Below are 17,746 nucleotides of genomic sequence, written 5' to 3'. Positions count from 1 at the left end.
TAGGAAGTGATTTTGTTCATCCTTTTTTTGCCTCCACTTATGTAGGTGGGTCTCATGCAGATGTGTCTTTGCTTTTGGCTCTGCAGCACAACAGTGTGAGTGGGTGAGAGTCTAACCCACTGGCAAGTTCAGAGGAGAGAATGTGCATCCAAAATGGAGCCCTCTTGCCCTATTTAGTACACTACTTTTGACCAGACCAGTATGGGTAGTGCACTATATAGGGAATATGTTGCCATTTGAACCACAGTCAGAGGGTAAAATTCCCATCCTCCTGCTGGGTCATCGCCCCAGTCACACAGAAAGCCGTAGGCTCTGTGCTTTTCCGTGCTTTAAATGAGTCTGTCACAATGGGTGGTACCATCAAACCTGCAGCTATTCAATGCTGCCTGAGTGTGTTACTGTATTCCTCACCATCAGAAGATGGGGTCACAGCTTTGGGGCAGACAGCGGCGTCTCAGCATACTGTTTTAAAGTCTGTCAGGAGAGAACGTTTTTGGTGAAATAGGCTCTCCGGTTCACCCATTTGGTTCGGATCACATCCCCCGTCGTGCCTAACTGATTGACAGTGGCATTGAGTTCTCTCCCTACAATGCAGTACCTGACAGCTTTTTCTACAAATCCTGACCCATGTAGAGATAAATGTTCCATTGTTCTATATAATTGCATTCATTACATTTGCTGTTTTGAGGTTTTAGGCTGCGTTTCTGTATAGCACTTTGTGACATGTAAAACCTTTCTGATGTAAAAAGGGCTTTATAAATACATTTGAGTGAATGATTGAACTTGTGCAAAGCATAATAAAGAAAACACACATTATATTGTTCTTCCAAAGAGGTCACCTAAGGAATCCAAATAATCACTATTCTATAAATACTGTATAAGGCATGAGAAAACCAGAATGTATTCAACTGAGGAATTCTCACTTTGTCATTAGCGCTTGGCTGGTCAGGTCTTAGTTCAGTGCTTCACTCCTGCTGTTGCTCTGTGGGCTCCCGGCACCAGAGGTAGGCCTACACTGCAAAAGAAAATCTGCAATATTTACATATTTATGGGGCAAAGACTGATTTTAGTCTGAATATTTTTAAAGTGAGGGACGCTTTTTTATCCAAAGTTATAAGTAGCAGTGTTCAATCTGCTCACAGGGGGTGATTTTGGTATGGAAATATGCAAAGCCCCTCTTAGCTGTACAGCATGTAGCCTACATTATCCAACTGTGTCAGCCTAGTGCTCCTGGTTAACACTAGCTCCTACTCTCACCATGGTGGAGGAGAGGAGGACTGCTTTGTACTTGTCAACCCAATTATTCCCCCACTGCAACTCCTCCTGTACTGTACTGTACTGTACTGTACTGTACTGTACTGCACTGCACTGCACTGCACTGCACTGCACTGCACTGTAATGTACTGCACTGCACTCTTTTGTACTGCACTGTACTGTAATGTACTGTAATGTACTGCACTGCACTGTACTGTACTCTACTGTAATGTAATGTACTGCACTGCACTGTACTGTAATGTACTGCACTGTAATGTACTGTAATGTACTGCACTGCACTGTAATGAACTGCACTGCACTGCACTGCACTGTACTGTACTAACACTAACAATACATTTGGTTTGACGTTTGATAAACACATCATGTTCTGTGTGAGCCACTCCACTCCACAATGATTGTCATACAGGAGGTACACTGCGCTCCACACAGATTATACTGTCTGTATAGTAGGTTTCTGTTAATGGACTTCTCTGCCTCTGCATTGAGCTGTCTGGCCACTCCCTCTCTGGAGCCCCATGCAGACTCATTACAGCCTGTTTAGACAGCCAATTGATGAATCAATCAATCAGTCAATTAGTCAATCACTCAATTAGGCCCTGGAGGACAGGCCTCATTCTGAGTCTAACATGAGCTCAGCCAATCAGCCAGCGTTCCCCCAACTTTCATTTTTTACTTATGATTTTAATCTCTGTGGGTATTGATTGGTTCTGGTCCGTGTGAGGCGATTCTTCCTTCTCCTCGGTTGTCTGCCTCACTTTGTCCTTCGTCATCTAGATATTTATTGTCCTAAAGCTTTTGGTTTTGTTTTACATTTACGAGTCCATAGTTCCTCTGTCGAGGGATTTGTTGTTCTGCATTGCCTCTCCAAACGACGACCCACTTTACTGCTCTGGAAAGCAGAGTTGCTAGGTTACATAACACTGTTTTATCAAGATGTGAGCAGGATAGTCTTAATATTTTGTCTTTAACATGAATTGCCAGAAAAACACTCATGAATATAAGATGATAACATATTTTTCTTCTAAATTTGCGCATATCTGTTGTACCTCACACTGTCTTAAACATTTGCATCTTAAGCAAGTGGGGATGTCAAATGGATTGCCACAGTAATTTTCTATGTTAACTCTCCACTACGTTTGATCTCTTTTATATTCTCCTTTAATGAGATTGTATCTACACAGTATATATGCGTTTGTATAAATGAATGTGTGACTTTATGCATTATATATTTAAAACGTCATGCTAATCACATTAGCGCACGTTAGCTCAACTGTCCTGTGGGGAGGACACCGATCCCGTAGAGGATATCACAAACCCACGAGGTGCCTTATTGCTATTTTATACTGGTTACCCACGTAATTAGAGCAGTAACAATGCATGTTTTGTCTTACCCGTGGTCTAATATACCACGGCTGTCAACCAATTATCATTCAGGGCTTGAACCACCCAGTACATAATGTGGTTTACATAATACATACTGTAGCCTACATCTAGTAAACATGCACAATTTCAGTGCAGATCACCCACATCAGCTTCTAGTCTCAGGTCGGCTATACTGTCCAGTATATACGGATCCAGCGTTAGCCTCATGTTGCCCCGGCTGTGCACATAACCTCCCTGCCACCTGGACAAGATTTCACATCTCACCTGACATCGGATCTCTCTCATATTCATGGGCCTGCTCATGCATGCTAACCAATCAGGATGAGTTCTAAGGCATTTCTCAGCAGCTGCCCAGGATGTCGTTCCACATGTACGCATCACATGGAAAGAGAAGCAGGGAGATTAGGATGGTCTTCCTGCTCTGAACCAATGGAACGCTGCACTGATTATAAACAGACCAGAGAGGGAGATGGGCCCAGGTAAATGTGTATGGCTGATGTAAATATTTTAAGACAATTTCAAAACCTGATGCTAGTAACAGATGGAGGCTGGATGTAATTTCCTGGGCTCAGAGATCAGCAATGCATGTTGTTGACCTGCTGAGTGCTGGTGGATGTGTGTGGTGTGCTTGTTGTGTGAAAATGTGTAAAATGTGTAAAAATCGATTAAAAAGAGTGTGTGTTAAAAGAAAGGATGAAAGTCAGCCCGATTGAGCAGGTAGATGAGAGCGAGGTAATGGAAGAGAGAGTGAAGTGAGAGAAGTAAGAGACAGATCGAATTTGAGACATGGCACTGTGGTGAATCTTTAAAACGTGATCTCATTTGGAGTCTTACAAAGCTAAGTGCCCACAATACATAAACAATGGGGTATTGCAATTTCAACAGGCCCAATGGTAACACGCAGCTCTTGGGGATGTCTATACCAGAATAATGCTGAGTGTCAGTTTTAGTACAGTTCAAGAGCAGCAACAGTCAGCATGGAGCACCCAGAGTGATTTTAGTTCAGTGTTGTGGAGAGACTCCGGGAACCTCCAGCAATTCGCTTTCATTAAACGTCCCCTCATTACGCAGGACGTAATTGCATTGTAGATCATTTAAGCCAGCATAAATCATGTGAATGTGCTCGTACTTGGGGACATCCACAAAAAAAAATATTCTACCAGACAGTGTATCCCACATATCTTGACTAGACTACTATTAATGTTCAGTTTTGCCTTGTAGCGTCCTCAAATGGGACTGACTAAAAACATGAAGTTCACAACTGAGCTGAATTGTAGACCTTCTTACTGCAAGAGAAAACCAAACTCAAATACGTAAACCAACGAAACAAAACATATTTATAGTTGCTTTTACTGACTGTCTTCTGTTCTTTCCCTTTTATGTCTCAGACACATTGAGAACTGGACTGGCCTGCAGACCCTGAAGGATGTGGACATGGAGCTGTACACTGGACTTCAGAGACTGTGAGTGTCGACTTGGGGAGAAGCACACCTCATTAATAAACCACTGATGTGTGTTTTCTGCAGAGCCCACTGTTGCTCTAGCCATGAAAGCATACCATATAGCTGTGAGACCATGGGGCTGTGTCATCCTGACCTGAACATGCTACAGATGTAGGATCTTAAATTGATTTGACTCTTTTGTTGCAGAGACTTTTCCTGCACAGCAGGAAATGCAAACTTGTAGTGCATTTGATTCTTTAAAAGGATTCTAAAGATTTTAATTTTGACGTTGACATTTCTGACTTGATTTGCCCTAACAAAACATGTACACTATATATACAAAAGTATGTGGACACCCCTTCAAATTAGTTGATTCGGCTATTTCAGGCACACCCGTTGCTGACAGGTAAAGAAAATTGAGCACACAGCAATGCAATCTTCATAGACATACATTGGCAGTACAATGGCCTTACTGAAGAGCTCAGTGACTTTCAATGTGTCACTGTCATAGGATGCCACCTTTCCAACAAGTCAGTTCATCAACTTTCTCACTACCAAGTTACAAACTGCCACTGGAAGAACGGTCAGCACCAGAACTGTTCGTCCTGGTGCATCATGAAATGGGTTTCCATGGCCGAGCAGCCGCACACAAGCTTAAGATCACCATGAGTGGTGTAAAGCTTGCCGCCATTGGACTCTGAAGCAGTGGAAATGCATTCTCTGGAGTGATGAATCACGTTTCACCGTTTGGCAGTCCGAAGGACAAATCTGGGTTTGGCGGATGCCAGGAAAACACTACCTGCCCCAATGCATAGGGCCAACTGTAAGGTTTGGTGGAGGAGTAATAAGGGTCTGGGCTGTTTTTCATGGTTCGTGCTAGGCCCCTTAGTTCCAGTGAAGGGAAATCTTAACGCTACAGCATTCAATGATATTGTAGACAATTCTGTGGAAGAACTTGACTGGCCTGCAATGAACTCTGACCTTAACCCCACCGAACACCTTTGGGATTAATTGGAAGATCACCCAACATCACTGCTCGACCTCAGTAATGCTCTTGTGGCTGAATGGAAGCAAGTTCAAAGTGGAGGCTGTTATAGCAGTGAAGGGGGGACCAACTTCATATTAATGCCCATGATTTTGGAATGAGATGTTCGACGAGCAGGTGTCCACATACTTTTGGTCATTTAGTGTATCAACCCCTATTAAAATGTCCATGAATTATAGTCTACATAGAATTTCAAATTTCCTGTTGCTGCAGAATTGTGTTCCTGCTGTAGCAAACTTGCTCAAATTAAGATCCTGTCTGTATATGCAAGACATACTTAATGTTATACAATGACCCACCTAACCCAACACATAGTGACATGGCACCCGGTCTGGTGGGCACACATACTCCATCAGTACTATTGACTACTAGCGGTGGCTTATATTGCAGGCATGTTTATTTTAATACACTGCGGCCTGCCTCAAACAACAGCACCTCCCTACGGCCCATTTTACACTGATCAAATGACGCTGGAATAGCAGCCAGGACATTTAATTAGGTCCGCTTTCCCTTTCCTTTCCCTAAACACCCCTGGCCAAACCCTCCTATACAGTAAATCGGATTCCTTCCCCCCATGTCCACTACCCACCCTCAGCCATCCTGGTCTCTCTGGACCTGTAGGCAAGACTCCCCTCTGGGATGGTGATGGTATCCTGTAGTCTCTATCCCAGTCTCTTCCAGTCTCCCAGGCTCCTCCAGTCTCACCCGTTCCTCAGTCTCGCCCTGCCCCAGGTCTCCTCCAGTCTCCTCCATTCTCCCCAAGCTCCTCCAGTCTACTCCAGTCTCTTCCAGTCTCATCCGGTCCCCAGCCTCTCCGGGCCCCCATTCTCCTACAGTTTCTCCAGTCTCCTTCAGTCTCCTCCATTCTCCCCAGTCTCCTCTAGTCTCCTCCAGTCTCCCCTAGTCTCCTCCAGTCTCCTCTAGTCTCCTCCAGTCGCCCCTAGTCTCCTCCAGTCTCCTCTAGTCTCCTCCAGTCTCCCCTAGTCTCCTCCAGTCTCCCCTAGTCTCCTCCAGTCTCCCCTAGTCTCCTCCAGTCTCCTCTAGTATCCTCCTGTCTCCCCTAGTCTTCTCCAGTCTCCCCTAGTCTTCTCCAGTCTCCCCTAGTCTCCTCCAGTCTCTCATAGTCTCCTCCAGTCTCCCCTAGTCTTCTCCAGTCTCCCCTAGTCTCCTCCAATGTAACCACTGGTCCTATTAGGGGAGGCCCAGAGCACTTGAACAGGGCTGATTAACAGCTCCTCTCATTAGCATCAGGCTCACCTGGAGTGGGCCCTGGCTCCTCTGCTGCCTCCCTCCCCTCCCCTACCTCCCCTCCGTCTCCTCCACAGCAGTTCAGGGCCAGGTGATTTGGATGACTCACCAGAGAGTGAGCAGCCCAGGCAGTGCCAGAGCAGGAGCTACTCTGGGCCCACATTGGGTCAGCCTCATGTGCCTTAGAGCCTCAGCCAGCCCACCTTGATGATTAATTTTAATATTTGAGTACAAGCAACAGGGGGACATGTGACACGTCTGCGTTGGCAGTCTTCACTCCCAGGTCCTTATGTGTCTGACCTTGACCACATTGTATTCCCCACTGGGCCGCCCTTGTTTAAGCCAAATTCAATATTGCGGAATACTTGTCTTAACATGTCCATTTGGCTTACCATACACCTAGTGTTACAGTTGCACATCAGTGTTAGCTACACAGTGTGACGCCATCAGGACTGTTCTGATGTAATCATTCTCTCAGATGGATTCTAATGAAAAGAGACGCGTGTTCAGAGCAAATAAACAGCTTGCAGATGCCCATGATAAAAATGGATTCAATATACATAATTGATCTTAGCTCCTTGTGAAGCTAGCTGAGGAGCGAGAGAGAAGATGCAGGCTCTTGATACTATTCTGATCGTAATGATGGCCCGTGAGGAGGGAGAGGAGCAGGGGCGACGAGCCGGAAGATAAGATTCAACGACTTTTAGAATGCCTCCCTATTTACCCGAAACGTTGCCGGTTGCGAGCCACGTTTAAAAGAAACTCCTTTACATGCTTCCAGTGAGCGCACTGCCTTCACAGCCGGTTTTTAACTGCAAATGAGGAATTCGTGAGAACATATCTCAGACCAATCAGCAGACAATTGCAGTTTCTGTGACGTTTGTGCGACCTGCGTGCCTACTCCTTAGTGTGGGTAGAGCCAAAAAAAACACTGTGCAACCCTGGTTTCCATGGACACACTGTCAGGACTGTGTTGGTGGTTTTAATTATGGAATAGCATTTTATTTTCCTTTAATTTATCCGTAAACGTAGGAGGTGGTGTCTCACAGTATCAACAATTGTAACCTATTGCCTGTGTGTACTTATTTCCATGTGAGTGTCTGACCGTAACATATACACTACCATTCAAAAGTTTGGACACACATATCATTCAAGGGTTTTTCTTTCTTTTTTTAAAAACCATTTCCCACATTGTAGAGTAATCAAATTGTAGACTATGAAATAACACATATGGAATCATGTAGTAACCAAAAGAGTTTTCAACAAATCAAAATATATTTTATGTTTTACTTTCTCCCAAGCCACCCTTTACCTTGATGACAGCTTTGCACACCATTGGCATTCTCTCAACCAGCTTCACCTGGAATGCTTTTCCAACAATCTTGAAGGAGTTCACACATATGCTGAGCACTTGTTGGCTGCTTTTCATTCGCTCTGCGGTCCAACTCATCCCAAACCATCTCAATTCAGTTGAGGTCGGGGTGATTGTGGAGGCCAGGTCATCTGATGCAGCACTCCATCACTCTCCTGCTTGGTCAAATAGCCCTTACACAGCCTGGAGGTGTGCTGCGTCATTGTCGTGTTGAAAAACAAATGATAGTCCCGCTAAGCGCAAACCAGGTGGGATGGCATATCGCTGCAGAATGCTGTGGTAGCCATGCTGGTTAAGTGTGCCTTGAATTCTAAATAAATCACAGACACTGTACCAGCAAATCACCCCCACACCATCACACCTCCTCCTCCATGCTTTACAGTGGGAAGCACACATGCAGAGATCATCCATTCACCTACTCTGCGTCTCACAAAGACACAGCAGTTATAGAATCAAAAATCTCAAATTTGGACTCATCCAACCAAAGGACAGATTTCCACCAGTTTAATGTCCATTGCTCGGGTTTCTTGGCCCAAGCAAGTCTCTTCTTCTTATTGGTGTCCTTTAGTAATAGTTTCTTTGCAGAAATTCGACAATGAATCCCTGATTCACACAGTGAACAGTAAAAATAAAGAAAAACCCTTGAATGAGTAGGTCCAAACTGTTGACTGGTAGTGTATTACATGCCTTACATTCTGTGACACTGTGTGTCTCTTCCAGAACGATCATGAACGGCAACCTGCGTGGTATCCAGGCCAGAGCCTTCTCCCAGAACCCCCACCTCCGCTACATGTGAGTGGTGTTACTGTTACCTCCGTCTCTCTCTCTCTCTCTTTATTTCTCTCTCTCTCTCTTTATTTCTCTCTCCCTCCCTCCCTCTCTCTCTCTAGGAGTCTGTTACTGTTAAACACAGATGAGAATATACAGTACATCACATCCCCTCTTCGTGTGGATTCTCCCCCTCAATGACCTTTGACCGGCTGCTTTGTTCACAGTTCACAGCCCTCTGACTCTCCCTCTTACTGACTGATCTTCCTTTGACAGCGAGATCTTCAGATTGACTAGGCCACATATTAACCAAGGCATGTGGAGTTTAGTTCAGTTTAGCACAACCTAGAGACCATCACCACAGCCATTTCTACTGAATATGCAGGCGTCCCATTCCACATGGGGCCCACAAACCACTCTAGCGCAGTCCCTGTCCCATTCCAGGCATACCGTATCCTAACATACATAATTCACCCCTCCTCTACAGGAAGTAGTGTGCTCCCGCTGCAGTGATATCCTAGTCCCAGGCTGCGTTTCAAATAGCACCCTATTCCCTTTATAGTGCTCTTCCTTTGACCATGGCCCTGGTTAAAATAAATGTACTATAAAGGGAATAGGGTGCCATTTGGGACTCAGACCCAGTTCAGCTAAAGTACAATGCCTGGGCTGCTTCACACACGGCTGAACACAGTTCCACCATGTTATGGTTGCTGTGTCTGTTCATAATGTATATATGTGGTTTGTAAGATAGGCTGGGGCTCCAAGCAGATGCATTTATTCCATTCGATCTTTCAATATGTATACACTCCTCACTAGCAGTGTACATATTCAGAATGAACCCAATTTCAGGTTGGTGAAAAGTGCAGTGGTTTGTGTTAAGAGTGAGGGAAGGGGAGGTGGTTTGGGGACTATATGCAAGGGCTGAGTGGCACCGCTAGCGAAGAGTTGCTGATTTCCATAATAAAGGTGAGACTTCTTGAGTGTGACAGCGCTGTTATTTCCCAATTTTCCCAGAGTAAACAGTGAGGAAGAAATTGAATAGCAGTCTACTACCTGGAGTCACCAGTCTGTAATCTCAGCTGTCAATCACACACTTCAGTTCAGCAGTCCCATGTCTTTTGAGGTATTCATCACTGTTCTTGTGTATGTTTGTCCGTATATATCTATGTACATTTTTGTGTGAGTGGGTACACATGAAAGTTCATGTGTGTAGGTAAAAAGAGTAAGAAAACTGTGTGTGTCTGTGTGTGAAAGAGAGCGTGTGCGTGCAACTCTTTATCTTATTTGACAAGATTCAGTGAAGCTGGCCTTGCCTAGAATGCGTAACAGTGTCCCGTGCAGTGTAACTATGAGAGACCGAGATCTGGAGTCGACTCCATCATCTCTTCATGTGATAACGGGAAGGACAGTCATTAAAATACCCACCTTTCACTGTCCACTGTCTCAAACAGAGCAGATGGACATGCTAATGGACTCTCATTATAAAGGATGATAGGATGATGGCTGAAGAAGGCCACACATGCGCCATACTGTACACGTCTACCTCTGGAGCTGCAAGGACTCGGGTTATAGAGCTGGAGGTTCTAGAGAGTCATCTATGCACCTTAGATCTATGCACCCTGTTATAGAGAGGGAAGTGTTTTATTACAGCTCTCCTTGTGCTTAGTAGACAATGTCTTTCACGCTGTGCTGGGTTTTATGTAGAGAAAACCCTAGATTTCCAGAGCGGTCATTCACATCACGGTCATATGGGCCAGCCCAGGAGCAGTGTGGGAGCAGGCTCCCTATGCTTTGTGTCACAAGCATTCCATCTAAATGATCCCATAAATCAGCTCAGTGCTTGCCTGGCTACCCAGACTCCTTGCTCCAGCCAAACGCCACACCACGCACACAGCCGTTAGTTTCTTCTCCGCAATGAGTCCGGATCTGAGTACCTCCCAGACCCTTCACCGAATGTGAACACATTCGGGGCTGTCTTTGATACCATCCAATCACTGATGACTTTGTTTTGTACAATGCCCCTTGTGCCCCACCTCACAACGAACGACTTCAATGATGTCAGTCTTGGTATTAAATATGCAGCGAGCGGCAGAGCAGTGGAAGAATTTAGTGTGAGTCGTCAGGCTAGCTCAGTGCAAAAGGGCCTCAGCTCCACAGGAGCATAAATAGCATAAATAGCTAACTCCTGGCAGGCTGGGAATGGTACCGATACATTCTATTGTGGGCTTGAGAAATGTACAGTAAATTATCCATCATTTCATTTGAGCTATATGTTATTTAAGTTATTGTATTGGGTTTAAATCCAATTCGATCAATTGGATTTCACCATGCAATTCTATATGATATATATTTGTATTAATATTTGTTTTCTCTTGGACCTGAATGTTCTTTGACCCACAGTGCATTGCTATAAACGGTGCTTGACTTGGGCAGGAGCTCACCGGAGCTGAGTACCGGCACCTCTTAATGTTCTACTGTTTCTGTTCCTCTTATAGAATACAAATACTGTGGAGTTCCTGCACCTAAATACAAACAAAATGAGTACAGTACCAGCACCTATTTCAATCCGAGGTCAAACACTGGTTGTAAACACATACAGAGGGTCCCACTATCAGTCGTTTATTCAAGGCCTTTATCCTGAAATGGATGGAAATGGGCTCTCAACTGTTCCAGACAAAAGACAATGGAATCAATACCAAAGCTCTCTGCGTTTGAACTTACTTTGCCCAACCTGTTTTTGAAGTCTAAGGTTCATTTCTTGTGTCTCCTGCTATGTGTGGCAGAATGTAAGGTTGCTGTCTGGATTTCTTCAGGTCCATCTTTTTTATCCCTTGATATGAGAGGACAACCAATATGCAGTATGTTGAGGGATCATTGTCAGGAGGAAGTTGTAAAGGTTATTCCCTCCAGTAGTGGAGGAGGGAGACCAAAGAGTCACTCTCATTAAATCTTCTCAACCCTATGCCGTGTGTCTTCACACTGAAATGTCACTTACACAGTGACTTCCAGGGATGAAACCCCCCACCAGCCCACACAGGGCATTCGCTCACTATCTCTCTTTCTGTCTCTCTTTCTCCCTCACGCTATCTCTCTTTCTGTCTCTCTTTCTCCCTCTCGCTATCTCTCTTTCTGTCTCTCTTTCTACCTCTCGCACTCTCTCTCTATCTCTCTCCCTGATGTGACAGCCTACAGGGAGGAGGTCAGAGACTTAGAAGTGTGGTGCCAGGTCAACAACCTCTCCCTCAACATCAGTAAAACCAAGGAGCTGATCGTGGACTATAGGAGAAAAGAGGGGAGAGTACGCCCCCATCCACATCGAAGGTGCTGTACTGGAGCGTGTCGAGAGTTTCCAGTTCCTTGGCATCCACATCACTAAGGAATTAACATGGTCCACGCACACCCGCACAGTCGTGAAGAGGACACGGTAGTGCCTAGTTTCCCCTCAGGAGGCTGAAAAGATTTGGCGTGGGCCCTCGGATCCTCAAAAATTTCTACAGATGCACCATCGAGATCATCTTGACTGGCTGCATGACTGCTTGATATGGCAAATTCCTTGACCTGAAAAACGCTACAGAGGGTGGTGTGGACTGCCCACTACATCACTGGGGCTGAGCTCCTTGCCATCCAGGATCTCTATACCAGGCGGTGTCAGAGGAAGGCCTGAAAAATTGCCAAAGACTCCAGCCACCCAAGCCACTGTTCACTCCGCTAATGTCCTACAAATGGTACTAGAGAATTAGCTTTCAGACCAACATGCGCCGAGACAGCTTCTACCCCCAAGCTACTAAATAGCCATAAGACTGCTAAATAGTTAATTAATGGTCTCCCGGAATATCTGCACTTGCACTGATCCTATGCACACTCACTAGACTATATATGCACACTAAATAGTGTACACACTCACTCACACACACGACATTGACACTCCCACACAAAACCCACACACATGTAACACACACACACACACCGATACAACACAAACACACACTCACACACGTACACACATACAGTATACACACATATACAGTGCCTTCGGAAAGTATTCAGACCAATTGATTTCTTCCACTTTTTTCCCATTTTTTCTCTCTGTACTTTGCTCCATTCATCTTTGCTTCGATCCTAACTAGTCTCCCAGTCCCTGCCACTGAAAAACATCCCACAGCATCATGCTGCCACCACCATGCCTCACCGTAGGGATGGTACCAGGTTTCCTCCAGACGTGACGCTTGGCATTCAGGCCAAAGAGTTCAATCTTGCCTACATCAGACCAGAGAATCTTGTTTGCCATGGTCTGAGAGTCTTTAGGTGCCTTTTGGCAAACTGCAAGCGGGCTGTCATGTGCCTTTTACTAAGGAGTGGCTTCTGTCTGGCCACTCTACCATAAAGGCCTGATTGGTGGAGGGCTGCAGAGATGGTTGTCCTTCTGGAAGGTTCTCCCATTTACACAGAGGAACTCTAGAGCTCTGTTAGAGCATAGCGTTCTTGGTCACCTCCCTGACCAAGGCCCTTCTCCCCTGATTTCTCAGTTTGGCCGGGCGACCAGCTCTAGGAATAGTTTTGGTGGTTTCAAACTTCTTCCATTTAAGAATTATGGAGGCCACTGTGTTCTTGGGGACCTCTAAGGCTTCAGAAATGTTTTGGTACCCTTCCCCAGATCTGTGCCTCGACACAATCCTGTTTTGGAGCTCTATAGACAACTCCTTTGACCTCATGGCTTGGGTTTTGCTCTGACATGCACTGTCAACCGTGGGACCTTATATAGACAGGTGTGTGCCTTTCCAAATCATGTCCAATCAATTGAATTTAACACAGGTGGACTCCAATCAAGTTGTGAAACATCTCAAGGATGATCAATGGAAACAGGATGCACCTGAGCTCAATTTCGAGTCTCATAGCAAAGGGTGTGAATACTTAAGTAAATAAGTTCTTTTCATTTTGTTTTTTAGAAATGTGCAAAAAAAAGAACTGTTTCGCTTTGTCGTTATCGGGTATTGTGTGTAGATTAATGAGGATCTGTATTGTTTAACCCATTCTAGAATAAGGCTGTAACGTAACAAAATGTGGAAAAAGTCAAGGGGTCTCAATACTTTCTCGAAGCCCCCCTCCCCCCTCCCCCCCCATACACACACACACACACAGACACACACACATACTTTTACACTCATCATTTGCTGCTGTACTCTGTCCTTCATTTTACTATTATTATTATTTATCCTGATGCCTAGTCACTTTACCATCTCTTCATGTATATCTACCTAAAATACCCCATACCTCAGCACATTGATCTGGTACTGGTACTCCCTGTATATATCTCCACATTGATCTGGTACTGGTACTTCCTGTATATAGCTCCACATTGATCTGGTACTGGTACTTCCTGTATATAGCTCCACATTGATCTTGTACTGGTACTTCCTGTATATAGCTCCACATTGATCTCGTACTGGTACTTCCTGTATATAGCTCCACATTGATCTGGTACTGGTACTCCCTGTATATACTGTAGCTCCACATTGATCTGGTACTCCCTGTATATAGCTCCACATTGATCTGGTACTCCCTGTATATAGCTCCACATTGATCTGCTACTGGTACTCCCTGTATATAGCCCCACATTGATCTGGTATTGGTAATCCCTGTATATAGCTCCACATTGATCTGCTACTGGTACTCCCTGTATATAGCTCCACATTGATCTGGTACTCCCTGTATATAGCTCCACATTGATCTGCTACTGGTACTCCCTGTATATAGCCCCGCATTGATCTGGTACTCCCTGTATATAGATCCACATTGATCTGCTACTGGTACTCCCTGTATATAGCTCCACATTGGTCTGGTACTGGTACTCTCTATATATAGCTCCACATTGATCTGGTACTGGTGCTCCCTGTATATAACTCCATATTGATCTGGTACTGGTACTTCCTGTATATAGCTCCACATTGATCTGGTACTGGTACTCCCTGTATATAGCTCCACATTGATCTGGTACTGGTACTCCCTGTATATAGCTCCACATTGATCTGGTACTGGTACTTCCTGTATATAGCTCCACATTGATCTGGTACTGGTACTCCCTGTATATAGCTCCACATTGATCTAGTACTGGTACATCCTGTATATAGCTCCATTCTTGTGTATTTTATTTCATTCCTCTTGTTACAATTTTTTTTTTTTACAATTATTTTTAAACTCTGCATCGTTGGGAAGGGCTCATAAGAAAGCATTTCACGGTAGTCTACACACGTTATATTCGGTGCATGTGACAATAATATATATATTTTTTATCTCTATCTATCTATCTCCTCTTCCTGCTTTTGCCATGGTCCTTGTTGCAATGGCTCAGCCTTCTTCATCTATTTTTCTACTTTGTCCCCCCGTTTAAGAACCTTCCTCAGCTGCTGAAATGACATTGCTTATTATTCATGTCGGGCGTTGATATAGCCGATGCCTACAATCAGTATGCTTCTCACGGGAAAGAGAGAGGGAGAGGGCCAGAAAAAGTCCACCTCCGCTGTGTGACTGTCCCACTGAATCTGTCCCTCTCTGCAGAATGAGGCATCTCTTTGACAACCTCTTGAGTCAGTTACCCAGCTTTCCTTGACCTGTCTGTCTTAGTACTGTTCCTGTACACACATATGTACACCATAGCTGTCTGTTTAGTCTTGATGTGCAGCCCTGTGACAACATGAACTGTGACTGTTAGCTGGGAATCCCATCAATCCAATCGGCTCCTACAGATGTAGAATCTAAATTTGATCACCCTTTTGCAGGAGAAAATTCCTGTATGCAGGAAATGTTCAACTTGTTGTGTATTTGAGATTTAAAATGGCTTCTGAAGTGTTTAATTTACACTGAAATTCAAATTTGATATTCCCTATTGAAAATATATCAACCCGACCAAAAATCTCCATTGACTATAATCCACATAATAATTCACATTTCCTGTTGCTGCAGGATTTCTTTCCTGCTGTAGAAAATAAAGATCCCATATCCACAGAAAATGGTTCATAATGTTCTACTATATAAAGGAGTGTATGTGATGCCACAGTCTTTTAACAGTTTTGAATTTATGGAGGTATTTGCACCTTAAATGATGAAGTGTGTGTGAGTGTGTCTACTGATAATACTGTGCACGTTGTGCAATCTATGCATCTGTGCTTACACAGCAAATACCATGCAAATGTTGGCAAACCACATCATATGGAATGTGTTGTGTGATATCACTGGTACTGAATACAACAGTTATTTATTAGCGTAAGAACAGATTTGAATCATTCCACATTTACACTATATAGCAGAACCATACAAAGATACAGTGGCGGTCGGTGCCGTTTAAGATGAGGGCATGGCCTTATTTTTATTACAGCATATTGGATGACTGTCATTCATATTCCATTCACCCAGGTCAATGTAACATTGATAGGTTAAGGCTACTACATGATACTCAAATTTTCCCTATACCCATCATGATGTTAACACAACCTGGCCTACGAATAATCTTTTAAAACGTAGGTGCACAGGTTGAGAGAAATATTTTAGTAATAAAGGTGACAGACAGTGACACATTCATTACCGTCTTGCACACTCTGGTCTGCATCTAGCTGATCTAGGGTGTGTAATCATTAGGGTAACAGTTGCAAACTAAAGTTTCTGTTGGACAAATTCACGTCTTTTCATCCCCGTTTTGTTCCTTTTGCTTCCGATTAAGAAAAGATTTTCAACAGAATCAGCGGAATGAATACACCCCTGATCACCTGCAAACCCAGTTCACTTTCATAGCAGCCACGTACAAACAGCATCATCACTTTGATTGTTATATTATTTCTTATCGCACCTACACACTCTCCTTCTCTCACCTTTTCCCTTTACTTGTGGACTCCAGGCGAAAAAACCTTTCCAAGCCAAACCTTCATACCATAACCGCTAACCGCTACACACAGCCTACATCGTTGTCACCATATTAGCTAATTTCATAGTCAACATAGCTACTAGAACTAATGCGTTAGTAAACACTCAACAATCATGCAGTAATGTGTAAAGCAAGCAGTTTATTTCCTCCTCTGAGGAGCCTCCAGTGACACACACACAGGCACAAATACAGTAGGTGCCCTACTTCAGTCTGTAACCAATGTTTAGGGGAAATAGCTCTTGGTTGCCTCCCCTAAATTGACATTTATCGCCCAGTGATTTTCTTGAAATATTGTTGCAAGGACACTTATTACTCAATAATCACCTTGCAATTCTCCAAAGATGGCTTTTTATTGTCACTGTTTAGGGCAGGGTTCCTCAACTGGTGGCCAGCGGGATGAATTTGGCCCACTGATGATTTTATTTTGCCCCAAGTTTTCTGAGACAAAAATACATTTTTCATTATTGGACTTTAAAGACTGTAAAAACACAAGAAAATCCGCTCCAAGTGATTTTAATTTGGAAATCTGTTTCACAGTATTCCCATACTTGATAGAAAGATGTGATTATATACAAATGTAAGAATGGTTAGAATTTTTTATGTTTTAGTCAAATATTATATGTGTTGGCTTCTTGCGGTCAATTTGCAGTCTACAAATTATTTGTAATTATGTTCCAGCCTCCTGACCATCCACTCAAGAAAAAATCAGCATGTGTCTGAATCTAGTTGATGATCTCTGGTCTGGGGGAAGCACATCCGAGATGGATATGCCCACTTTGAAATGCGTTGAGGCCAGAATCTAAATCATGAGATTGAGATTTCTTTCATAATTCTGCCACAGTATCTGGTGGCTGTGTTTCTAATTTGGCACCACAGGAATAAATATTTTAACATGTTCCTTCATGGGTGATAAATGCATGATGTTTATGATTTGTAGGTTTTGAATATGGGCCATGGCTGTTTGATGTTTGGGGGTGGATCAGGCTGCTGTGTGTGTGTGTGTGTGTGTGTGTGTGTGTGTGTGTGTGTGTGTGTGTGTGTGTGTGTGTGTGTGTGCGTGTGTCTGCGTGTGTCTGCGTGTGTGTGTGTGTTCCCTTTAGAGTCACCATTGCACAAGATTAAAGAGTCATTAGGCTCCCACAGTACCCTACCGCACCACAGTAAAAGATCAGTCTCATGACCCATGGTTATATATGGCTGTGAAAAACTGGGGACCAACCACTAGGTAATTCATGCCAAGGATTGATATGGAGTAGAATGAAATGGAAACAGCATCTGTACAGTCTGTACATTTGACT

At 44.0% G+C, this 17,746-nt stretch overlaps 1 protein-coding gene across 4 annotated transcripts in view; it reads left to right on the top strand.

Annotated features, from left to right (window-relative positions):
- ntrk3a (neurotrophic tyrosine kinase, receptor, type 3a) overlaps positions 1-17,746 on the top strand; it is a 265,004-nt gene that overhangs the window by 28,169 nt on the left and 219,089 nt on the right. For all 4 annotated transcript variants that reach the window (XM_042301457.1, XM_042301456.1, XM_042301455.1 and 1 more), the window contains exons 2-3: positions 4,047-4,121; positions 8,486-8,557. In XM_042301457.1, coding sequence (XP_042157391.1) covers positions 4,047-4,121; positions 8,486-8,557 — 147 coding nt within the window. The remainder of the gene's footprint in view (positions 1-4,046; positions 4,122-8,485; positions 8,558-17,746) is intronic.

Source organism: Oncorhynchus tshawytscha, linkage group LG19, assembly GCF_018296145.1.
Source record: "Oncorhynchus tshawytscha isolate Ot180627B linkage group LG19, Otsh_v2.0, whole genome shotgun sequence".
Lineage (NCBI taxonomy): Eukaryota > Metazoa > Chordata > Actinopteri > Salmoniformes > Salmonidae > Oncorhynchus > Oncorhynchus tshawytscha.
Note: the sequence above shows the minus strand (reverse complement) of the source record. Positions and strands in the feature narration are given on the sequence as shown.